This window comes from Mauremys mutica, chromosome 2 (assembly GCF_020497125.1).
Source record: "Mauremys mutica isolate MM-2020 ecotype Southern chromosome 2, ASM2049712v1, whole genome shotgun sequence".
NCBI lineage: Eukaryota > Metazoa > Chordata > Testudines > Geoemydidae > Mauremys > Mauremys mutica.
In genome coordinates this window covers 237,014,678-237,035,526 of record NC_059073.1, presented here as the reverse complement: position 1 = coordinate 237,035,526, position 20,849 = coordinate 237,014,678, and the positions used below count along the sequence as shown (strand labels likewise).

The 20,849-nt window shown below is 42.5% G+C and overlaps 1 protein-coding gene across 1 annotated transcript in view; it reads left to right on the top strand.

Moving 5' to 3' along the window:
* Positions 1 to 714: 714 nt before the first annotated feature.
* Positions 715 to 20,849, top strand: part of LOC123363275 (ATP-dependent translocase ABCB1-like) — a 54,919-nt gene continuing 34,784 nt past the window's right edge. Inside the window, exons 1-12 of the mRNA XM_045004143.1 lie at positions 715 to 800; positions 2,291 to 2,378; positions 2,469 to 2,517; positions 3,374 to 3,527; positions 4,494 to 4,560; positions 4,755 to 4,946; positions 6,031 to 6,202; positions 6,928 to 7,052; positions 9,181 to 9,358; positions 11,257 to 11,370; positions 13,787 to 13,897; positions 16,129 to 16,254. Of these exons, the coding sequence (XP_044860078.1) occupies positions 752 to 800; positions 2,291 to 2,378; positions 2,469 to 2,517; positions 3,374 to 3,527; positions 4,494 to 4,560; positions 4,755 to 4,946; positions 6,031 to 6,202; positions 6,928 to 7,052; positions 9,181 to 9,358; positions 11,257 to 11,370; positions 13,787 to 13,897; positions 16,129 to 16,254 (1,425 nt within the window). The 5' untranslated portion in view covers positions 715 to 751. The remainder of the gene's footprint in view (positions 801 to 2,290; positions 2,379 to 2,468; positions 2,518 to 3,373; positions 3,528 to 4,493; positions 4,561 to 4,754; positions 4,947 to 6,030; positions 6,203 to 6,927; positions 7,053 to 9,180; positions 9,359 to 11,256; positions 11,371 to 13,786; positions 13,898 to 16,128; positions 16,255 to 20,849) is intronic.

The following is a 20,849-nucleotide window of genomic DNA, read 5'->3' as shown; positions in this document are numbered from 1 at the left end:
AACTGAGCCCAGGGTGACCAAAACTTTGGAACTGTCCAAAAATGGTGAGGTACCCCTCTCCTGTTTGCACTGCATTCACGTACTAAGCCAGCACTGACAGGGGGGGTTACATCTCTACTTTGTTAAATAAACTTTTGCTCGTTTTCACTATAAACGTACCTAAGTGTCGTGTGTTAAGCAAAGAGGTGATCTGAGCTGGAACTGGTAAGCTGGGGTGTACTGTTCCTTTCCAAACAGCAAATCTGTAAATACTGTAAGTTTGCAGTGGAGCAGGGAGATGCTCGGAGAGCTCAGGGGTTGGAATGTGCCTATCGCTAACCTGTAAAGAGACAGCAGGACCTGCCTAGGCCTAAAGGGGAGTGCTTGTGTTGCCTGTAGCCACTGGAGTTGAGGAGCTGACCCCCATCAGGCACAGACAAGACTTTCTCGTGCTAAGGGCAGATGGCCACTGCCCTGTGTACCCCCAGGAAGCAGGCCACATTGTTGTCCTAATTTTAAAAAATGAACATAGTTCTTTAGAAAAGTAATTTACCCTGATGTAAAAATGGTATGTAATGATAATATTTTTTCTTCCCTGGGAAAAGTTGTTGAAAGGAAACAAATAATTAATAAAGAAACATAAACATATCTTAATGTGAACTCTTTGAATGGCTATTGTCTCTGAAAGGTTGTGCTGTTTTCTTGTGTATGCAGATTTCACACTAAGTGATCTACTTCTGCAAGTCTAATAACCATACAACAGAATAACACAATGAAGGATGATTTCATACATGACACAGAAAAGGAACCACTTAGTCCCAGTAAGTTTTTCGGTTAGTTGTTTCTTCTTTTGAATGTTAGGCTAGTTGTTGGAAGGATGTACTCCATTGCCACGAAACTAATCCACATGTTGAATCTTGTCTGGTAGCCATGAGGGATTTCTATGGAAAAACAGATCAACCCTCCCATCGTCCTCCACAAATCATGCTGCCCTGGCTATTAAGCTTTCTTCTGTGGTGTCTTTACCCAGCGAGTATGGACCCTTCTTGGGGATCTGTGTGGAGGAAACAGCATTCAGAAAATATTCATAGCAAGCACTGAATACACGTATTCTCTTTTAAATTAATCACAGCACGGGCTGGGCGTAGCTCTGTGTGGCCTTTCTACCAACTTAAGTGACCCTGGTGTACCTAGAGAGTCACTCTAGTTTGAAAATAACTACGTCTTCCATCCTGCAAGCATTTATGTACATGAGTAGTCCCATTGAGTTTCAATGTGGCCGTTCACATGCATAAAGTTATTGACATGCATCAGCAATGGGGTCTAAGTGTGCAAATGCTCCACTATGTGAGTCAGGAACCAGTTTACTGCATTTGAAGTATTTTATATAATCATAACAAAAATAATAGTGTCCTGTAAGTCTCTACAAAGATGTTCTAAAAACTAGTGATGGAAAACACAGTAGTTATAGTTTAGGTTGAGAGAGGATAGACAGCTGGTGTGATGTGACCATCTATTATCCAGTAGTTCACACTCACCTCGCTATTCTGTTCTGATTCCTCTGCCTGTTTCTTTCATCCACTTGTTATTTCTCATCTTATTCCTTGATTATAAACTCTTTTGGGTGGAGATCCTCTTTTTTTGCTTGTGTTTGTGCAGCCATAGCACAGTAGGGTTGAGGCCTGTAGGTACTACTGAAATGCCAACAAATATGTCTGCCTGTTCCACTCTAAGGCCCCAATCCTGCAAAGACAAAGGCCTGGTCTACACCTAAAAGTTAAGTCCACCTAGCTACATTTCTCAGAGGTGTGAAAAATTCATGCTCTTGCGAGACATAGGTAAGCCGGCCTAAGCCCCAAAGTAGGCACCATTAGTTTGACAGAAGAACTCTTCCAGCAACGTAGCACGTGGATTCACTAATCCCTTCAACCATTGTAGTAAGTGTATATGCTACAGAGAGCATAGCTGCAGCTGTGCCACTGTCGCATTTCTAGTGTAGACATACACTTAGGCATTCCCTCAGTTTTTGCAAGGCTGAGGCCCAAGTTAATCTTTAATGACTTCCCTTAAAATTATTTTTTTGAGCTGAAAATAATGTTTGTTCTCAGCTTGGATGTGATCTTTGGGGAGGAAAAAATTGAAAGTTACTGACCTGTTTCAAGACCATGAGACAAATGTGGTTTTCCTGCTTTAAAAAAATCAACAGTTTTGGTGCGCCGATAATTCAGAAAGGGATTTATTGTGCTTCAATAGAATCTGACTTAAAAGACCTTACTATTTGTGAAAGCAAAACCTACTTTCCCCTCCACAGAATCTGCAAGTAATGGCTATTACAATCCTGCTTTCCAACATGATGAAATACCAGAGAAGAATAGCGAGTTACAGAAGAACAAGAAAAAGTAGGGGTTCCTTGATCTTAATATGCTGTTAAATTTCTTGCCTTGCCTTTCAAGAAAGGGTCTGGATTAATTTTTCATTAATCTCTTTAGAAAGAAAAATGAGGAGTCAAAGGAAAAGATGGTTGGCATTTTGAAATTGGTTAGTGCATAGTTTACTGGTTTGATTTATAGATCTCATTGTTCCTTTTCTTTGCCTGTTGTACGTTATGTTGACAGACGAATGTGCATCCACAATACTGCATTTCGAAAGGGAAGAAAGAGGTCTGTGCAAAACTTAGTATTGCCGCACAGCCATTTTGTGCATTGATCTCAGGTCCACTATTTAAAAATACGGCCTGTTGTGCAAAGTTCCCCCCACAGCTAACTGTCAGTGCTTGACGATGTTTCAGCACTAGCACCATGACGGAGTGAAATTCACCCATGTTAAGGACTGAAGTGAAGCATGTGCGGTAAGTAGGGCCTTGCCCTGGGTCTCTCAACTGAAGATAATTTTACCATTCATGCACAATGTCTTATGAATTATCCAGGGAAACAAGTGCCCTGTTTTTCTTAAATGTGATAACTGCTACGTACCCATTTCTGTTGGTAGGCAGCAGCCAAATGTTTGTTACTTACCTGTGCTTGTTTACATTTTCAATGCACTGAGTAAATATGTGCTATAGTAGAATGCACCCAGGGAGGCAGTGAGTTGCACAGGTGATGTTAGATACATTCTTTTTTCTGCAGATTAGGGGATTCATCCTGCCATCGTGTCCTAACTCTCTCAATAAAAACTGGCCTAAAATGGTGTGTAAGCTTTTTCTAAGTGTATCCCATGTGTTGTGTTTGCCTTCAGACTATCTAATTCATTGCTTCATAAAGTGCTTTGGGATACCCAAATTGCAAATGGTGCTATGTAAAAACAAATCCTATTCTGTGTGTCTTAGTAGGATATTGTCACAATTATGTGAATTTGTCAACCTGCAATTAATTCCTTTTTCTTTATATTCATGTAGTTTGCGTATGCCGATTGGCTGGATATCATTTTGATGATAATAGGCTTGATTGCAGCTGTTGCAAATGGAACAGGGCTGCAACTTATTTTTGTTGTCATTGGAAAGATGACAAACAGATTTGTGACGATTGGCCAAGCAGTAAATATGTCTTCAGGTAAATAAAATTTGTTCAACTTCTGAAAATATTTGGTAGGGTCTCTTATTTACTAGATTGGCAGAGGTTCAGGATGGAGTGCTGCTGTGGTGTTAAAAACCATGAAGAGCAGAGTGAATTCTGAGCAGTCTTTCCTTTTTACCCTGCTGTATAGTACAGTAGCAAAACAGACACTTGATAAATTACAGAGCAGTACATTTGGTAACTGTAAAACGATTTACTACTTTCTATAGTTTATAGTTAATCCATGGAATTCACTGCCCAACGAGGTCACAAAATCAAATTCTGTGATCGGATTTTTAAAACAACAAAATATGACCGTTAATTCTATTTTTCCTCTATATGAGCTAAGCTTATGAGAAGGGCAATCATAACTTACCCTAAAATATATGTGCTGACACCTGGAAGGGGTCTGCTATTTCTCCCAGGTCTGAAAAGTTCTGCACATTCAGTTAGGTGCATTAGTAGTGAAATTTACCCTTTTTGCAGACAGCCAGCAAAACGCTGAGCCACCACTTGGACCCTATTTGGGTCCAGTTTTGAGGCTTGGGTGGAACCTAAGTGGTGCATAAAAGTCGGCCTTATGGTGTCTGCGTGGATGAATTTTGCCTTGTGTGAGGTACAAGGGGGAGTTATCAACTTCTGAAAAATCAGATATTGGCCACTGTTGGAATCTGAAGGTCAGAACAGATGAAGCTATGATCTGACCAGTGCCCTTTGCGTAGTGAGCTAAACCCATGACATCACTCTACAGTAACCCTCTGAGCTGACTCAGAAGTTTGCCCTGTTTAATCTTCCACTGGAAGGATGATGGCCACCATGAAAGTTATAAAACTACAGAGCTGTTGCAGGGAGTGTAGCGTCATACAAAACACCCATAAGATTATGGCCTAAAACCACCATGATTTCTTTTATGCCTGTTCTAATAAAACTGAATATTTTTCTTTGTTATAACTAATCTTTCAGCTGTGATGAATAGTAGCTCTACTTGTCCAGTAATGCCAGGTTTGGATATAGAAGCTGAAATGACCAGGTAAGAACCTCAGCAATTATTTTCATAAGAATAGCACAGTGTAGTTTCTATATTTTTTTTGTCCATTAGACTGTAAGCCAAATTTGGCCCTCAATTACATCCCATTGGCTTCAGCAGGGTTGAATGTGACCTGATGTGTCTAACTTATCTTGCAATATGCAATTGACTTTATGGACTTTTACTATTTACTACAGGTTTGCCTACTACTATGCGGGTATTGGCTTTGCTGTAGTGATACTGAGCACCATCCAAGTCTGGACATTTCTGACCTCAGCTGCAAGACAGACAGCAAGAATCCGACAAAAGGTTTTTTTTGCAGTACTTCACCAGGAGATGGCTTGGTTTGATATCAGCAAGATTGGAACGTTGAACACCCGACTGACGGAGTGAGAAGGGTTTATTTATCTATGCACCAGAAACCTGAGCCAAAAAGAAGTCTGATGTTTACCTTTATAGAATTAGCTACAGGGAATTTCCAAGAAACCTTTTTAACTAAGACCCAAAATATTTCTTCTATGTGAGGGAGGAATTCGTTACCAGTTTTCACTCCACTTTCAGGGTTTCAGTGACATTTCCACTGCGAGGGCTTATGCTGTGAAATGCAATATCTTACTCCTCTGACATTGGCTTGGTAGTGTCTATAAGCTATTTTGCAAACTACTGTAGATAAACAGGTCTGCTGTCTCCAGCTAGTTTACAAACACTGAAAACCCTGACATTGTATGAAATGAAACTGCACTCATAGTTATAGGCACTGTTATCATTTTGAACCTGATCCAAAACCAGTTAAAATCATTAGGAATCTTTGGATCAGGTCCCATGTGCAGAGATTCAGAGGAAGGTATGATCAGGGTATGCAGAGTTTCTCCAGATTTAATGTTTGCAGGGAGGGATATGCCCAGTCTTTGGAAGATGTGAATCCTGAAGGGAATGAGAAAGGCTTGAATTTCACTAATCCTAGTTCCCACATATATAAATAACAAGAGAGAATTAGCATGACACACAATGATTTTTCAATTAATAATTTACTAACACTGTACTTCTCACTGTATAGGATGGAAAAAGGAGATATTTCTTGCCTCAAAGATCGTAAAATCTAATAACAAAATTGAAGAAGATCGGATACATAGGGGAACTTAGAGGAAAATGTAATGTAAAGGTTTTGGGATGATTTTTTTTAATGGATTATTCCTTTTGGCTATTGCATGAGTGAATTGGGTCACGTGTGAATGAGCAGGGGTAGCAATGGCAGAAGTCTATCTGGAGGTTACATCACAAACAATGAGTTGTGCTCTGCTAGTTCCTAGCCCCACAAAGAGCCATTGCTGCTATTCAGTATCCACGTCCAAAATTCCTACTACCCAATGATTTGAACAGTTAAACTTCTGAGAAGCTTCTCTCCAGCAAAACAGAAAAATGTGTGAGGAGGAGGCATTCATCAAAGTTAACAAATCTCTTTTTAATTAACAGTGACATTAACGCCATCCACGAAGGCATTGGAGACAAGTTCTGTATATTTGTACTATTCTTTTCCACGTTTCTGACAGGGATTGTTATAGGATTCGTCTACGGATGGAAACTGACTTTGGTGATTTTGTCAGTTAGCCCTCTCCTTGTTGCAGCAGCAGCAGTTGGATCATTTGTAAGTGCTGAGGAAAAACAAATAAGAATTTTACCTCTAAAAACAGAGGGAATGACCCCCAAAGCAATATGACCCCAAAGTTTGGAGAGCATGGAAAGCAGCCCTTCTCCTACTCCACTGGCTCCTGCCCCAAAATTTGCAGAGCTCTGTCTACACTGAGCATGAGCGGGCAGGCATTAGCATGCCATGGAGGCCTGGACTGCTTCCAGTTAACACCACTCACCACATGGGAAGAGGATGATCAGCATTCATCAACTGTGACCACATTAGTAGATATTGCTTGTAATGCACAGAAAAATTTACAAAATGTTTCCATGTATAGATTGTGTTGGTTTTCGCTCCCCCTTTCCCCCACCTAAGCACTGAAAATGGTGGAGGAAGAAACAGGATTGTGACCTGTAATTAAGATAGCTAAGTTATTTACATGGCCTCCATTACTATAGTTTCTGAGTGCCACACAAGCTTCATCACGTTTAGCCTCACAACACCATGCAAGAGAGGGGATTCTCATGTTACACATGGAGAAGTGAAAAACGGAGAAAAATTACTTACCCAAAGTTGCCCAGGAAAAGTGTATTGGAGTGGGGACTTGAACCCAGGTTTGCTAAATTCTAGGCTCTTTTGCTAACTGTTTGATCACCCTTTGTATCAGTACATAATTTACACCATTTAAATAGATTTTCATAAAATACTTTCCCCTTCCCCCCACCCTCCCAATTTTCCAGTTCCTGGCATCATTCACTACAAAAGAGCTGACTGCTTATGCTAGAGCAGGAGCTGTGGCGGAAGAAATTTTGACTTCTATCAGAACAGTTGTTGCTTTCAATGGAGAGATGAAGGCATTAGCAAAGTGAGTTTTTTTAACTAATTATTGATTGTACATAATATTTGGGAAAGTGATGTGGTTATTTAAAAAAAAATCAAAGATGATCAGTCAGTTTATCCCCAGACAGCTGAGAAATTCAGATGAAGATAAATATGATCATATGGAAGGAGATGTTTTCTGTCACTCATGAATATTTGCAATCACTCTATTGACCTACATTATGGAGCGACATTGTAAGGCCCAATTTCCCTCTGACACTAACCTGAAGTTGAATTTGGAAGCTGAGGCTACAGAAAATGCAATCTTCTCTAAGGCTCCAGTCCAACAAAGCACTTATGCAAATACTTTAAGCACATGCACACTCCCACTGAAATCATCAATTAAAGTGTTTACAGTTAAGTTCATGCTTTACTGGATCATGAGCTTAGGTAAGATTTCCTATCACTTTCCTATGTCATCGACTTCAAGGGGGCTACCCACATGCTTAAGTTAAGTACGTGCTTAGTGCTTTGCAAATAATTCTCCTCTTGATCTAATCTGAACAGCACCAATGATAACCCAGCATTATATGTGGAAGAAATTAATTGCACATCATTTTAGGATCCCTTCACTACTGCGTAAACTGTGCCATTCATTTTGGGCCTTCCCACTTTTGGTCAGGGCATTTTTGTACATAATATATGTGTCGAGAGGTTCCTACAAAGCTTCTGAGCATGTCATTGAACAATAAAATGATATGCATGTCCTCCTGAAATGTTCTGGGAACATTGCTGGGCTGAGCGGTGCTTTCTATAATGCCCTTCAGAAGCTAAAGGGGATTAGATAGCTAATGAGTGAACAGAAGCTGCTATTGATTGATGGAAAACCATAAGCTTGTAAAGGAATCACAAGCAAAAAGTTATACTTTTGGCCTGGCAATGAGTTGTTGACTGCATTATGTGAAGAAGTACTTCATTCTGTAAGTTTTAAACCTACTATCTATTAATTTCATTGGGTACCCCTGGTTCTTATATTACATGAAGGGGTAAATAAGAATTTCCTATTCACTTTCCCTTCATTCATTTTCTAGACCTCTATCATATCCTCTCTTAGTCATCTCTTTTCTAAGATGAACAGTCCAGTCTTTTTAATCTCTCCTCAGATGGAAGTTGTTCCAAACCACTAATAATTTTTGTTGCCCTTCTCTGTACCTTTTCTAATTCTAGTATATCTTATTTGAGATGGAGCAACCAGAACTGCACACATTATCTGAGGTGTGGGCATATCATGGATTTACACAGTGGCATTATGATATTTTCTCTCTTATTAGTGATCCCTTTCCTAATGGTTCCTAACATTCTGTTAGCTTTTTAGACAGCTGCTGGACATTGAGCAAATGTTTTCAGAGAATTGTCCATGATGTCTACAAGATCTTTCTTTAATTGTATCAGTTAAATTAGGCCCGATCGTTCTTTATGTATAGTTGGGATTGTTTTCCAATGTGCATTACTTTGCATTTATCAACATTGAATTTCATCTGCCATTTTGTTGCCCAGTCACACAGTTTTGTGAGATGCCTTTGTAGCTCTTTGCAGTCAGCTCTGGACTTAACTATGTTGAATAATTTTGTATCATCTGCAATTTTTGCACCTCATTGTTCACCCTCTTTTTTCATATAATTTATGAATATGTGAACAGCACAGGACTCTGTACAGGGTCCCCAAAGGATCTATAATTTTTCTCTCCCTGCTGTGAAAACTGACCATTTATTCCTACCCTTTGTTTCCTATCAATCTTATCCCAAGTCTTTGCTTAAGAGCCTTTGTTTAGGACCTTGGTGTGGACTTTCTGAACTGGATCACCCATGTCCACACGCTTGCTGAAACTTTCATAGAATTTTAATAGATTTGTGAGGCACAATTTCCATTTACAAAGTTGTGTTGACTGTTCCCCAACATATCATGTTTATCTGTGTGCCTGATAATTCACTCAGAGCAGCCATGGGCCAGATCCTCTGTTGATGTAAAATCAATGAAGCTGTGTTGATTCACACCATCTAAGAATCTGGATAATTGATTTTTATGGCAGAAAACCCTGGAAGCATGAGAGGAAGCTAGGGAACTGAATGTCATCTGGGTACATACCAAATTTAACATTTATCATCTGTTTTCAGATATGATGTTAACCTGGAGAATGCTAGGAAAGTTGGAGTAAAAAAATCCATTACCACATACACATCTTTGGGTTTCACAGAGTTTATTTCATTTGGAGCCTTTGCTCTTGCATTTTGGTACGGAATCAAACTCACAGTGGAGGAGAAAGAGAATTATGACATCGGACATGTGCTAATTGTAAGTACAGCACAGTATAGTCTGATTAACTGAGGCAATCTTTTAAAAAATGGTCTATAAATTAAGTACTGCATAAAAAGATCTATAATTTCTGCTGAGGCACAACATACCTATCAGACTAAGTCTTAAAACATGTTTTAATATAAATCAACAGAAATGTTGAATCTACATACTTAAGACCTCAAAGTTCCTAAACAAATATCTCATTTGGTAACTGTCATGCTGTCTGGAGTGATTCACGACCATGAGTGCCTACCTCAGGGCAGGCTGTCAGAAAACAGGGTAGACACCCTAAACTGGTGCTGTGTTCTATAATTAGATTTCACCAAGCCAGTAACAAATGTGATTTCCTGGATCATTACACCAGTCTTACCATGGAGTCACAGACAGACTCTCCAGTCTATCTTGCCACACAAACAAACCTGACTTTGTGATAAAAGGTCATTTACACCAAAAATCACACCACATTCAGGTTGCTTCCAGTCCCAGAGACTAATCACTTACCCCAGATCAATTGGTATCCTAGATTTTATACCAAAGACAATGCTGGTAGACAATTCTGTAGTAAACTAACTAAAGATTTATTAGCTAAAAAAAGGTAATACGAGTTATTGAGAGATTAAAGCAGATAAAATATATGTACAAATGAGTCAGTTTATAATTTCAAATGATAGCAGAAATGTAGTGATCTGCCAGTTTTGCAAAAGTCTCTCAGTGTTCAGGGAATCTCCATCTCTATGTTCATTTATTTTGCCCTGTTAGAATCCAAAGAGTGCAGAGATGAAGGATTTTTCCTGAATCCATACTCATAGTTTTCTTCCCAAAGAAAACAAGCTGACAGGGTCAATACCCATGTGGGCTTTTCCTTTGATGGCAGAGAGTGAGGAATACATTTGGAGTCTTTGACCTTTGATCATCACACACAATGACCACTTGCTTTGAAATTAACACTTTTCTGTTAAATTCTTCATTTGCATTCCACAAGACTTCTTTCTCATTTGATGGATTATTTACTGACAGGGGCATACACTATGTGAATGTTTGCTACAGCATTATAACGGGATCCAGATAAGTGTTTAACTAATGCATTGTTTTCAGTGCATTAACATCCCATTAGTTTTCATGAAGTTTAAACACCAAATACATTCTTATACATGTAACAATAACTTTGCTCTATACTAATACACATGTGAATTGGCCTGGCTTCCAGCTATGCATCTGTAATCACTGAGTGAGGTCTGGGGTTTTGGCATGAGCTGGCGCCTGGTCTGCTAGTGTCACAGCCATGGGACCATCATTCATTTTTTTAAATCCCTGCAAGGGATTTTTGTACTTTATCAAAATTTTTAGATTATTTTTCCTTTGAAAAGGAATAAGGCCCTGATCCTGCAAAGACTTAGGTATGTGCGTTATGCACTGTGAGTAGCCCCACTGACTTCTGATGAGAACTTGACTTCAGTGGAACTAGTCACAAGGCATAATGTTACGTGTGCACTTTGAAGGACTGGGGCCTCAGGAAACTGTGGATTAACTCTCTTTGAGGACACTGAGGTTTTTAATATTGCAAAGAGATGGAGAGATGTCTAATTTCACTATTTATTCTCTTAATGGGAGTTAATGAAAACAGGAGCAATAAAAAAAGCTAATCCAACTGTTAAAGGGCATGTGGGTGCACACAATAGCTACATTCACCACGTCCTGTGTCAAATCCAGCGAAAGAATAAAAACTGGGGGAGCTGGAAAAATGCAGTCTGAAATCTTAGTTTTGATTTTCTTTTTTATATTTTTTTTTCTGGAAAAGCTCTTACAGAACCACCAGGATTACCATGACATTTAACACTAAGGAAACTGCAGGTCTGGAACCACTGTACACTAGCTCCTGTTTTGTTTCCCTGTAGGTATTATTCTCTCTGCTCCGTGGCGCATCCTACCTCATCCAGGGCTCCCCACACTTGGAATGTGTTGCCAATGCTCGAGGTGCTGCCTATGAAGTGTACAAGGTCATCAGTAAGGTACTGTGACAGACCCAGACCAGTGGGGTACAAGAGTCTGGTAGAAGGCAAATATACTGGCCACTGGATGAACAATTTTCTATTCCCTGAGTGACCAGAGCAGGGGCTTCCCTAGAGCAATCAGGAACCTGCTAGAACTAAATAAGACCAGCAAGCTAATCAGGACACCTGGAGCCAATTAAGAACTTTCTAGAATCAATTATGGCAGGCAGGCTAATCAGGACACCTGCTTTAAAGAGGACCTCCCATCAGTTAGTAGGGGTGTGTGCAAGGACCAGGGAGTGAGAAGCCATGCTGCTGGAGGAGTGAAGAGTTCAAGCGTGATCAGGCTTCAGGAGGAAGACCCTGCAGTGAGGATAAAGAAGGTGCTGGGGAAGGCCATGAGGAAGTAGCCAAGGGAGTTGTAGCTGTCATGCAGCTGATACAGGGACCATTATAGACAGCTGCTATCCATAGAGCCCTGGGCTTGAACCCCGTGTAGAGGGTGCGCCTGGGTTTCCCCCATCCCCCTAATTCCTGATAGGACACAGGAGGAGTTGACTTGGTCTGTGAGAAACACCAGAAGGGAAGGTCTAAATTGGAAAGGGATCTGGCCTGTCCCCAAGCCACTAGGTTTCCCCCATGCTGGCCACTGGTGAGGTTAGGTGAGTGGACAGCAGGTTTGAGCACTATCAAAAGTAGCCAAACTGAGGGCTGCCATGAATCTCTGAGGCAAGCAAATCCACCTGTAAATGCAGGACCCACCAAGGCAGATGAGGAACTTTGTCATTTAATGTCACTTTTCTAGCAGTCTGAAATTTCTGATTTATTTCTCAAAAAATTCAAAAAGTGAACGAACTGCATAGACTCAGACCACTGAAAACAAAAGTAAGATGACATTTCTCTTCATATTAAGGAGAGACGAGCCTTAACCAAAGCCCTAAATGAGCTTATTTCAAACTTGGGGGAAACTGAGATCTATAGCTCAACTTTACAGATTGGGGCCCTCGTTCCTGTTAGGTTTGTCACTCCCTCATTTATTTATTTTTTTAGAGTAAGTGGTGAAGAGCTAAGTGAAATGACATTGCTCTTTAAAACACAAGTATGTGGAGTGGACATGATTTCAGTTCAACTGCTTTTGGTTTGGTGATTAACAGTACTGTTGAAGTATCAGAGGGGTAGCCGTGTTAGTCTGTATCTGTAAAAGCAGCAAAGAGTCCTGTGGCACCTAATAGACTAACAGACGTTTTGGAGCATGAGCATTCGTGGGTGAATACCCACTTTGTCAGATGCATGACAATGCATGCTGTTGAAAGCTCTGGTAATACTGTTGCTGGGGAAGAGGGATGCCACACTTTCAGTAACTAACTCTTAGAATTTTGTACAGCAGTTTGTTATATATCTGAAGTCCCAGGTTCCTATTAGGTTAGAACAAAGGGCTGAATTTTGTCCTCTGTTATGGCAATAAATGCTGATGGGTGTCAGTGAGGTTGTGTGAATATAACAAAGGGTGGAATTTTGCCCAGAGAAACTGAATTAAGGGTGATCAAACTCTGTGTTGGTTGTTCCTGACCTATTACACTAAGCAAGTCATTAGGGGACTCGCCTCAGACTACAGCAACAATGGCTATAGAGACTCAGAACTCTGTTTCCCAGATTGTCTAGAATCCTGGATGGAGATAGAACAAGCTGGAAGCTACTACCAGAAAACAGAACTCTGAGACAAAGGGTTTGGTTTTATTTTTGGTTTTACTGGTCTTAGAGTGGAGCAGAGAGAGCCTACGGGGTCCCCTTTAAACTTCCCATTTCTACTCCAAAGAGAAATTTTGAACTCTGCTGGTGGTTACTGGGTCATTGAAAAGTGTCAGTCCAGCAGAGATCAGCAACATGGGAAGTGGAGGAGCAATTGCAGGTCAGGCTATTTAGCGCCAGGCTAATTTTCCATTGGACTTCAGACCAGGGAGCCTCAGGATGATGGTATCTTTTTTAAGAGATGAAGACTTTGTAATAAATCCCCAGTTTGTTTATTTTGCTTGTGCATTTTAAGCCAACCAACAATTACAGGCAGCATCACTCCTCCAAGAACTGATTCTCAACCCACATTCTGCCTAGGCAGATGCTGGGAGGGAGCTAAGGGATTTGGGCCCATTGTAAATGTTGAGAGATGGATGATTTAAGGTATAATAGATGATTTATTATTCTAGTTACTCCTGTTCTTTCCTTGTCCCGTATCCCAAAATGCTTTGCAGGATATACACAAGGATTGCATTTCACTGATAGGCAGAATCCTCTGGGGTGAAATACAGCAACCATTGATCAGTTAAACTGCTATGTACTGTTGCAGTGTTTCTTTTACTGTCCTAAACAACTTATCTATCAAAAGACACAACTGTAAAATCACAGAAATGTGTAATACCTTTTCAAAATCTCTCTCCAGCACCGTCTTCTAGATAGCAATGCCAAGGAAGGATACAGACCAGACAAGCTCAAAGGAGAAATTGAATTCAAAAACATCCATTTCAGTTACCCATCCAGACCTGATGTTAAAGTAAGTGATCTTTTAAAATTCATCTTTGCAATGAAGAGCTGCTGCCATTATCTGTGTGACCAAAAAGAAAACTGATATTTTATCAATTTAATGTATTTGTTTTAAAACAGTATTTTTTAAAGTGCCCATCCTGTACTCTGGGTATTTATGTAGCACAGTGTAGTTTAGTTGAAAGAACATTGGGTGAGGACTCAAGAAACCAGGATTCTATTCCCAGCTCTGCCATTGTCGTCAATCAATGAACTAAGCTTTGTCTTCATCCCCATCATCCACTTTTTCTTCATTTTCACTTGCTGGAAAAAGTAAGGGAGAACAAATGGGGCTTACAGCATAACCTGAAGGTGAATAAATTTGGCCTGTGGTGAATTGAATCAGAAGCAAATTCTTCATTCAAGCTCACTCACCAACAATGCCTCACCTCCAGCCCTCATGTGGTTAAACCCAGAAAGCTGTTTGTGTCCGCGCTTCAGAAGATCTCAGCTGCTGTGATATCCCATGTGGGGAGAGGTAATCTTGGAGACAGCCAGGACTCAACCTATTTTAAGGCTTATTGGTTAAAGCCATTATTCTAAATCACTCCAGACAATGAAATGGAAGCCAGTGCAGATCACAGAGCATGGAGGCAAGATTCTCCCTACAGAAAATGCCCTCTAAGAAACAGACTGCCATGCTCTCCACCGCCTGAAGTTTGTGAGGGGAGTCATCTTGTTGTACAGTCCCATGTATGGTATTTTGCAGTAATCCAATATTTCTCTCTGAATTGACATCTGTACCGGAACTGAAAGTTCAGAACCTTTTGGCCAAGTGTAAAATATAAACAAAATGCTATTAGCCGCTATGCGTGCCTGCGTGCAAAAGCAGCTCTGGATCCAACAGGTTACGAACTCACTTGAGTGTGCTGCTGTTAGCTCTACCATTTCTTCTGATGGGTTCCTCCAACCTACAGCCATAAACTCAGTCATCTCTGAGGTGAGTCACAGCTGACTTGCCTGCCTTAAACCCACCCTGTATCTTGCTGGCTAAGCCAGTCAACTTCTCCCAGCTGGGTCTAATGAAACAGAGACCTAGAGCTATATTATCTGAATACTGAAGTCAGCGTAGTCTGTAATGTCTCCCCTAATGTCTTCCCCTAATGATCTTGCATACAAATTGAGCAGGAGGGTGACAAGACAGAATCCCACATCACTCTACACAAGAGAAATCCTGGGCCGGATGAGCCACAGTTTGGGGCTGTGGCTGGAATGGGATGGAGCCATTTCAGAATGATTCCATCCATCCCTTCCAGACTCCACCCTGTTTCAGCAGTGGCTCATTATCAATGGTATCAGAGGTAGCTGGCAAAGCTAAAAGAATCATCCTGGATACCTGGTTCTCATCAATCACCAGCCAGAGATGATCAACAGACCAGATCAAGGCAATGTCCATTTAGTACCTAAATTTGGAATGAACCGGGTCACAGAGAGCTGAAGACTCTAGTTATTATCAGCATTACCTTGACATGCCCTTTCCTGCCTTACCTAAAAAGGGAGATTAGAGCTGGGATGGTCGTGATGAGAAATGATGTTAAAGGGGTGGAGAATGATGGTCAAGCAAACACCAAAGCTTATCCACTATTAGCTTACTGGAAAACTGGAGCTCTTCTGGTATAGTATAAGGAGACAAGAACAATATTACTGTTTTTATCTTCTATTACAAAAAAATTTGTAGTCATAAATCAGCCTAAATATACATAAGAGTTCCCATAGAAGACAAATATTTGGTCACTAACAATATTAGACATTCATAAGATGGGATAAACAGACTGAAGTAAAATGTTCCTAAATGTGAACATAGCAACAAAAGTGTCATTACTCCATAACTAATTCCTCCCTAGTAAATTCCAGAGATTGTCGAATCCTGACCCTTCATTCCATTGGGGATATTACAACACCCACTTTGTTTTCAGAGCCAAAGGGTTTTTCTTAGGGCAGTCTTTATAGAATAAGAATAGAACAAAGCAAGATTGTTATTAATAATAAAAACTTTTTCTTGTCATCTTCAAAGTGCTTTCCAACCCGGATTGGAACAAAGGACTGAAAGCAGGCCTGGGAGTTAAATACACTGTTAGACCAGACCTCTCATTATTGGCTTGATCATGATGCCAAGCATCTTAATAGACCTTTTTCTAAACAAACCATTTATTTAAGCAGCTCTATATTTATTGGACTAACATATAAAGATGATATTTCCAGATTCTCAAGGGCCTGAACCTAAAAGTTCAATCGGGGAAGACCATCGCTCTGGTTGGCTCCAGTGGATGTGGCAAAAGTACTGCTATTCAGCTGCTACAGAGATTCTATGATCCAGTCCAAGGAGAGGTTAGTTTGGATGAACTGTCGATATTCCAGGCTACTAGGATGAAGATTAATTTCCTGACTAGATTACACCTATACTTTAAAAGGATATTACACCAAATTGGATTCTTAAAATAACAAAAGATCAGGGAAGGCTCCAGGCCCCAGCACGCCAAGCACGTGCTTGGGGCGGAATGCCGCGGGGGGCGCTCTGCCGGTCGCCGGGAGGGCAGCAGGCAGGCAGCCTTCGGCGGCATGCCTGCAGAGGGTCCGCTGGTCCCGCGGCTCCAGTGGACCTCCCGCAGGCGTGCCTGCTGAGGGTCCGCTGGTGCTGCGGTTCCACTGAAGCCGTGGGACCAGCGGACCCTCCACAGGCACGCCTGTGGGAGGTCCACCGGACCAGCGGGACCGGTGACCGGCAGAGCGCCCCCTGTGGCATGCCGCCGTGCTTAGGGCGGAGAAATGTGTAGAGCCGCCCCTGCAAAAGATACGTAGCATCCAAAGAAATTCTAAAACAGATTTTTCATTACTTGTATGCCATGAGGATGAGAATATTGTAAAAACTTAGATAGGACTTTACTGACATTAAGGGAAGTCAAAATTTGTATTTAAATATTCAGGGAGAAAAGGCAAATGCGTCTCATTTATTGAAAATACAACAGTTAGCATATGCTTTTTAGTATCTCTCTCTCACACACACTCTCTCTGTCTCTCTCTCTCTCTCTCTCCTGCCAGTTGATGTTTATAGTTACCAGTTTGTTGTAGCTCGAGTCAATCTAACGGCCAGTTAGATTGAGCATGAGTCTCGATCCGATGCTCCCAGGCTTTGCAGGACTGAACTCAGAATTCTGTGGCACAACAACCCAGCTTTGTAGTTGTAAATTCCTATTTGAGTCCATGCATTTTGCAATGTCATCCTGTCCTTAAGTGGTGTTAATCCTGGGGTTTTCTACTATTATCATTTGATGGTTATTGTCAGGCTTCCCATTGTTATCTCCTATTTGTTGTCTCACTTTCTGAGGTGTCTGCCTCACCTTAGAGGTTGTCAATGCTGCTAACATGTTTAGCATTGGATACAATGGATGTTTTCTGATTGTCTCCTGGTCTTTCCAAGTCTCTCACTTTTTCTTGACCATCTGGACCTTTGTGATGGCTTTCTTTGACACCTTATCTTTTCCTGATGCATGCATTGCTCATTCACGCAAACAATCTCTTACAGAAACCTTCAAAGGTATAGAGAAGCAGTATTTTATATTCAGCAGAATACATTATAAATCAAGCCTAGCTAAATCTTATAACTTAAACAATTCCCATTGGTGCTTCAGGCCCTCAACATCTCTCTAATCTCCTTAACATAGGCCTGGTCTACACTAGGACTTTTATTCGAATTTAGCAGCGTTAATTCGAACTAACCAGTCAACCGTCCACACCAGGAAGCCATTTAATTCGAACTAGAGGGCTCTTTAGTTCGAATTTGGTACTCCACCCCGACAGGTGGAGTAACACTAAATTCAACATGGCTAGCTCGAATTAGGCTAGGTGTGGATGCAAATCGAACTTAGTAGCTCCGGGAGCTATCCCACAGTGCACCACTCTGTTGACGCTCTGGACAGCAGTCCGAGCTTCGATGCTCTGAGCAGCCACACAGGAAACGACCCGGGAAAATTTGAATTCCTTTTCCTGTCTGGACAGTTAGAATCTCATTTCATGGTTGGACATCGGGGCGAGCTCAGCAGCACCGGCAGCAATGCAGAGCTCTCCAGCAGAGGAGTTCATGTAATCTCTGAATAGAAAGAGGGACCCGGCATAGACTGACCGGGAACTCTTGGATCTGATCGGTGTGTGGGGCGAGGAGTCTGTTCTTTCGAAGCTGCGCTCCAACAAACGGAATGCAAAGACCTACGAGAAGGTCTCCAAAGCCATGATCCAGACAGAGGATACAGCCGTCATGCAACGCATCGCCGCGTGAAAACCAAGGACCCCAGACAAGGCTACCAAAAAATCAAAGCGGCAAACGGACGCTACGGAGCCTGCCACCACTGCCCCACCAGTGACCATGGACTCTGATGATGGGACAGTGTCGACGGACAGTTCCTCGACGATGTTCACGGATGGGGAAGTTGAGGAAGTGTTTGTGGAGGACGAGGCAGGCGAGAGCGCTTACAACGCTGGTTTCCCCGACAGCCAGGATCTATTCATCACCGTCACGGAGATCCCCTACCAACCCTCCCCGGCCATGAACCCGGATCCTGAATCAGGGGAAGGAGCAGTCGGTAAGTGCTTTAACCATGTTAACTTTTATTCTTAATATAACAGGAATCTGAAGTGTGTGAGAAGGAGGTCTCTCTATATATGGTGATAGAACAGAAATCCTCCTGGGAGATCTCCACGAAGCTCTCCTTCTGTTAATCGATAAGCATCAGCAGGAGGTTCCTGGGGAGAGCTGCCTTATTGGGTGCTCTGTGATAGCACCCTTTTCCGCGCGAGGCTTTCATGCGGTATTCAGGGAGCATTGCCTCCCCGAGCACGGCTGCATCAGTCCGTGGTTCGTGATAGATTTCACGCAGCATGCGCTTTCTATCTCCTTCAGTTCCCGTCCTCACGGTGATCTTGCTAGGAGACTCATGCATCTAAGTAGTGGAATTACTGTTATGGTGCGCCTGGTCCAAAGTATTTTTAATAAATCCACGGACAGACGGCATAGCACAGACTCAGCACGCAGCTGCGTGACGAGCGTAACGGAAAGCCAAAGAATCAAATGGACACTCATGGAGGGAGGGGGGAATGAGGACGCAAGGTATCCCACAGTTCCTGCTGTCTCCGAAAATCATTTGCATTCTTGGATGAGCTCCAAATGCTTCTATGGTAAAACACCGTGTCCGCGTTGGTTCAGGGCACAGCTCTGCAATTTACACACACCCCCCCCGAACCCGAGAAGTTAAAGGGAAATCAATCCTCTGTTGACTCGTTTACATGTCACCGTATCTTTACTGAATGCTGCAGATAGATGGGATGCTGCAGCACTCAACACCAATATCCTTGCTCCCCCCCCCCGCCATGGGTGGCTGACGGTACAATACGATTGATACCCGTCGTCATCGTCAGCCTATTGGCACATGGGGCAGTGCAAAAGGGCTGGTAACCATGCCGACTAGCATCAGTAAGGTCAATCAAGGGCGCCTGTCCCTAATTTTTCATGGCAGATGGTGCAATATGGCTGGTAACCGTCCTCATCATTGCAACAGGGGGCTGAGCTCCATCAGCCCCCACCCTTCATTGTAAATAAAAGATTCAATTGCCCCTGGACTAGCAGAGGGATGATGGGCTCCTTCATCCACACTCCTTAATGTCCTGCCTGGACTATCATTGCAGCTGGAGGCTTCCTTCCACTCATTTCTCACAAACAAGTCACTGTGTCTTATTCCTGCATTCTTTATTACTTCATCACACAAGTGGGGGGACAATGGTATGGTAGCCCAGGAAGGCTGGGGTAAGAACGGAATGAACAGGTGTTGTTGCAGGAGCACCCCCTGTGAATAGCATACAGCTCATAATTTATGCAGGATTGGACACAGAGCAGCTGTGCTCTCTGGTTCTATGATACAGTGGTTCTCTAGTACACTTGCCCATATTCTAGGCAGGACTGATTCTATTTTTAGATACCAAAAAGGAGGGATTGACTCAGGGAGTCATTCCCAATTTTGGCTTTTGCGCCCCTGGCTGATCGGCCAGGGGCACTTATGACAGCACCAAATGGTGCAGTGCAAAAGGACAGGTAACCATGACCATCTTATTACCGTCTTCTTACCAATTCATGGTGTGATAGACGGTGCAGTATGCCTGGTAACCATCGCTGCTGTCATGCAAAAGCATGCTGCTGTGCAGCGCTGCTGGCCCGCCTCTGTCAGCGGCATCTAGTACACATACGGTGACATACACAAAATCCAAAACAGGCTCCATGGTTGCCACGCTATGGCGTATGCCAGGGCAATTCATGGAAAACGTGCTCAAAATGATTGTCTGCCGTTGCTTTCCCGGAGGAAGGAATGACTGGCGACATTTACCCAGAATCCACCGCGAAAATGATTTGTGCCCTAGCAGGCACAGGGGTCTCAACCCAGAATTCACACAGACAGCCTAGACTCAGTTAATTGTTCGCAAAAAAGGATATTTGCAAGGAATTCACTCCCTGTTTCCCATCTCACAGCTGCCACTGTCTCCAGACCTGACACAGCATCCCCCTCGCAGAGGCTTGCAAAGATTAGGCGGCGAAAGAAAAAGACAAGGGGCAAGATGTTCGAGGAACATATGGGCTGCTACCTAGCAGAGGCGGACCGGCAGAGCCAGTGGAGGGAGACCGTCTCTCTGTGCCAGCGCTCACACAGCGAACGGGAGGAGAGGTGGCGTGAGGAAGACAAGCAGGCGACTGAAACAATGCTTGGACTAGTGAGGGAGCAAACGGACACGCTCAGGCGCCTTGTGGATGTTCTGCAGGACCGCAGGAGGACAGAGTCACCCTGCAGTGTATCTGCAACCGCACTCCCCCACCACAAAGTCCCATACCCCCCTCACCGAAAATAATCAGGAGGAGGGGCGGCCGGGGACGTGAATACTGTCAC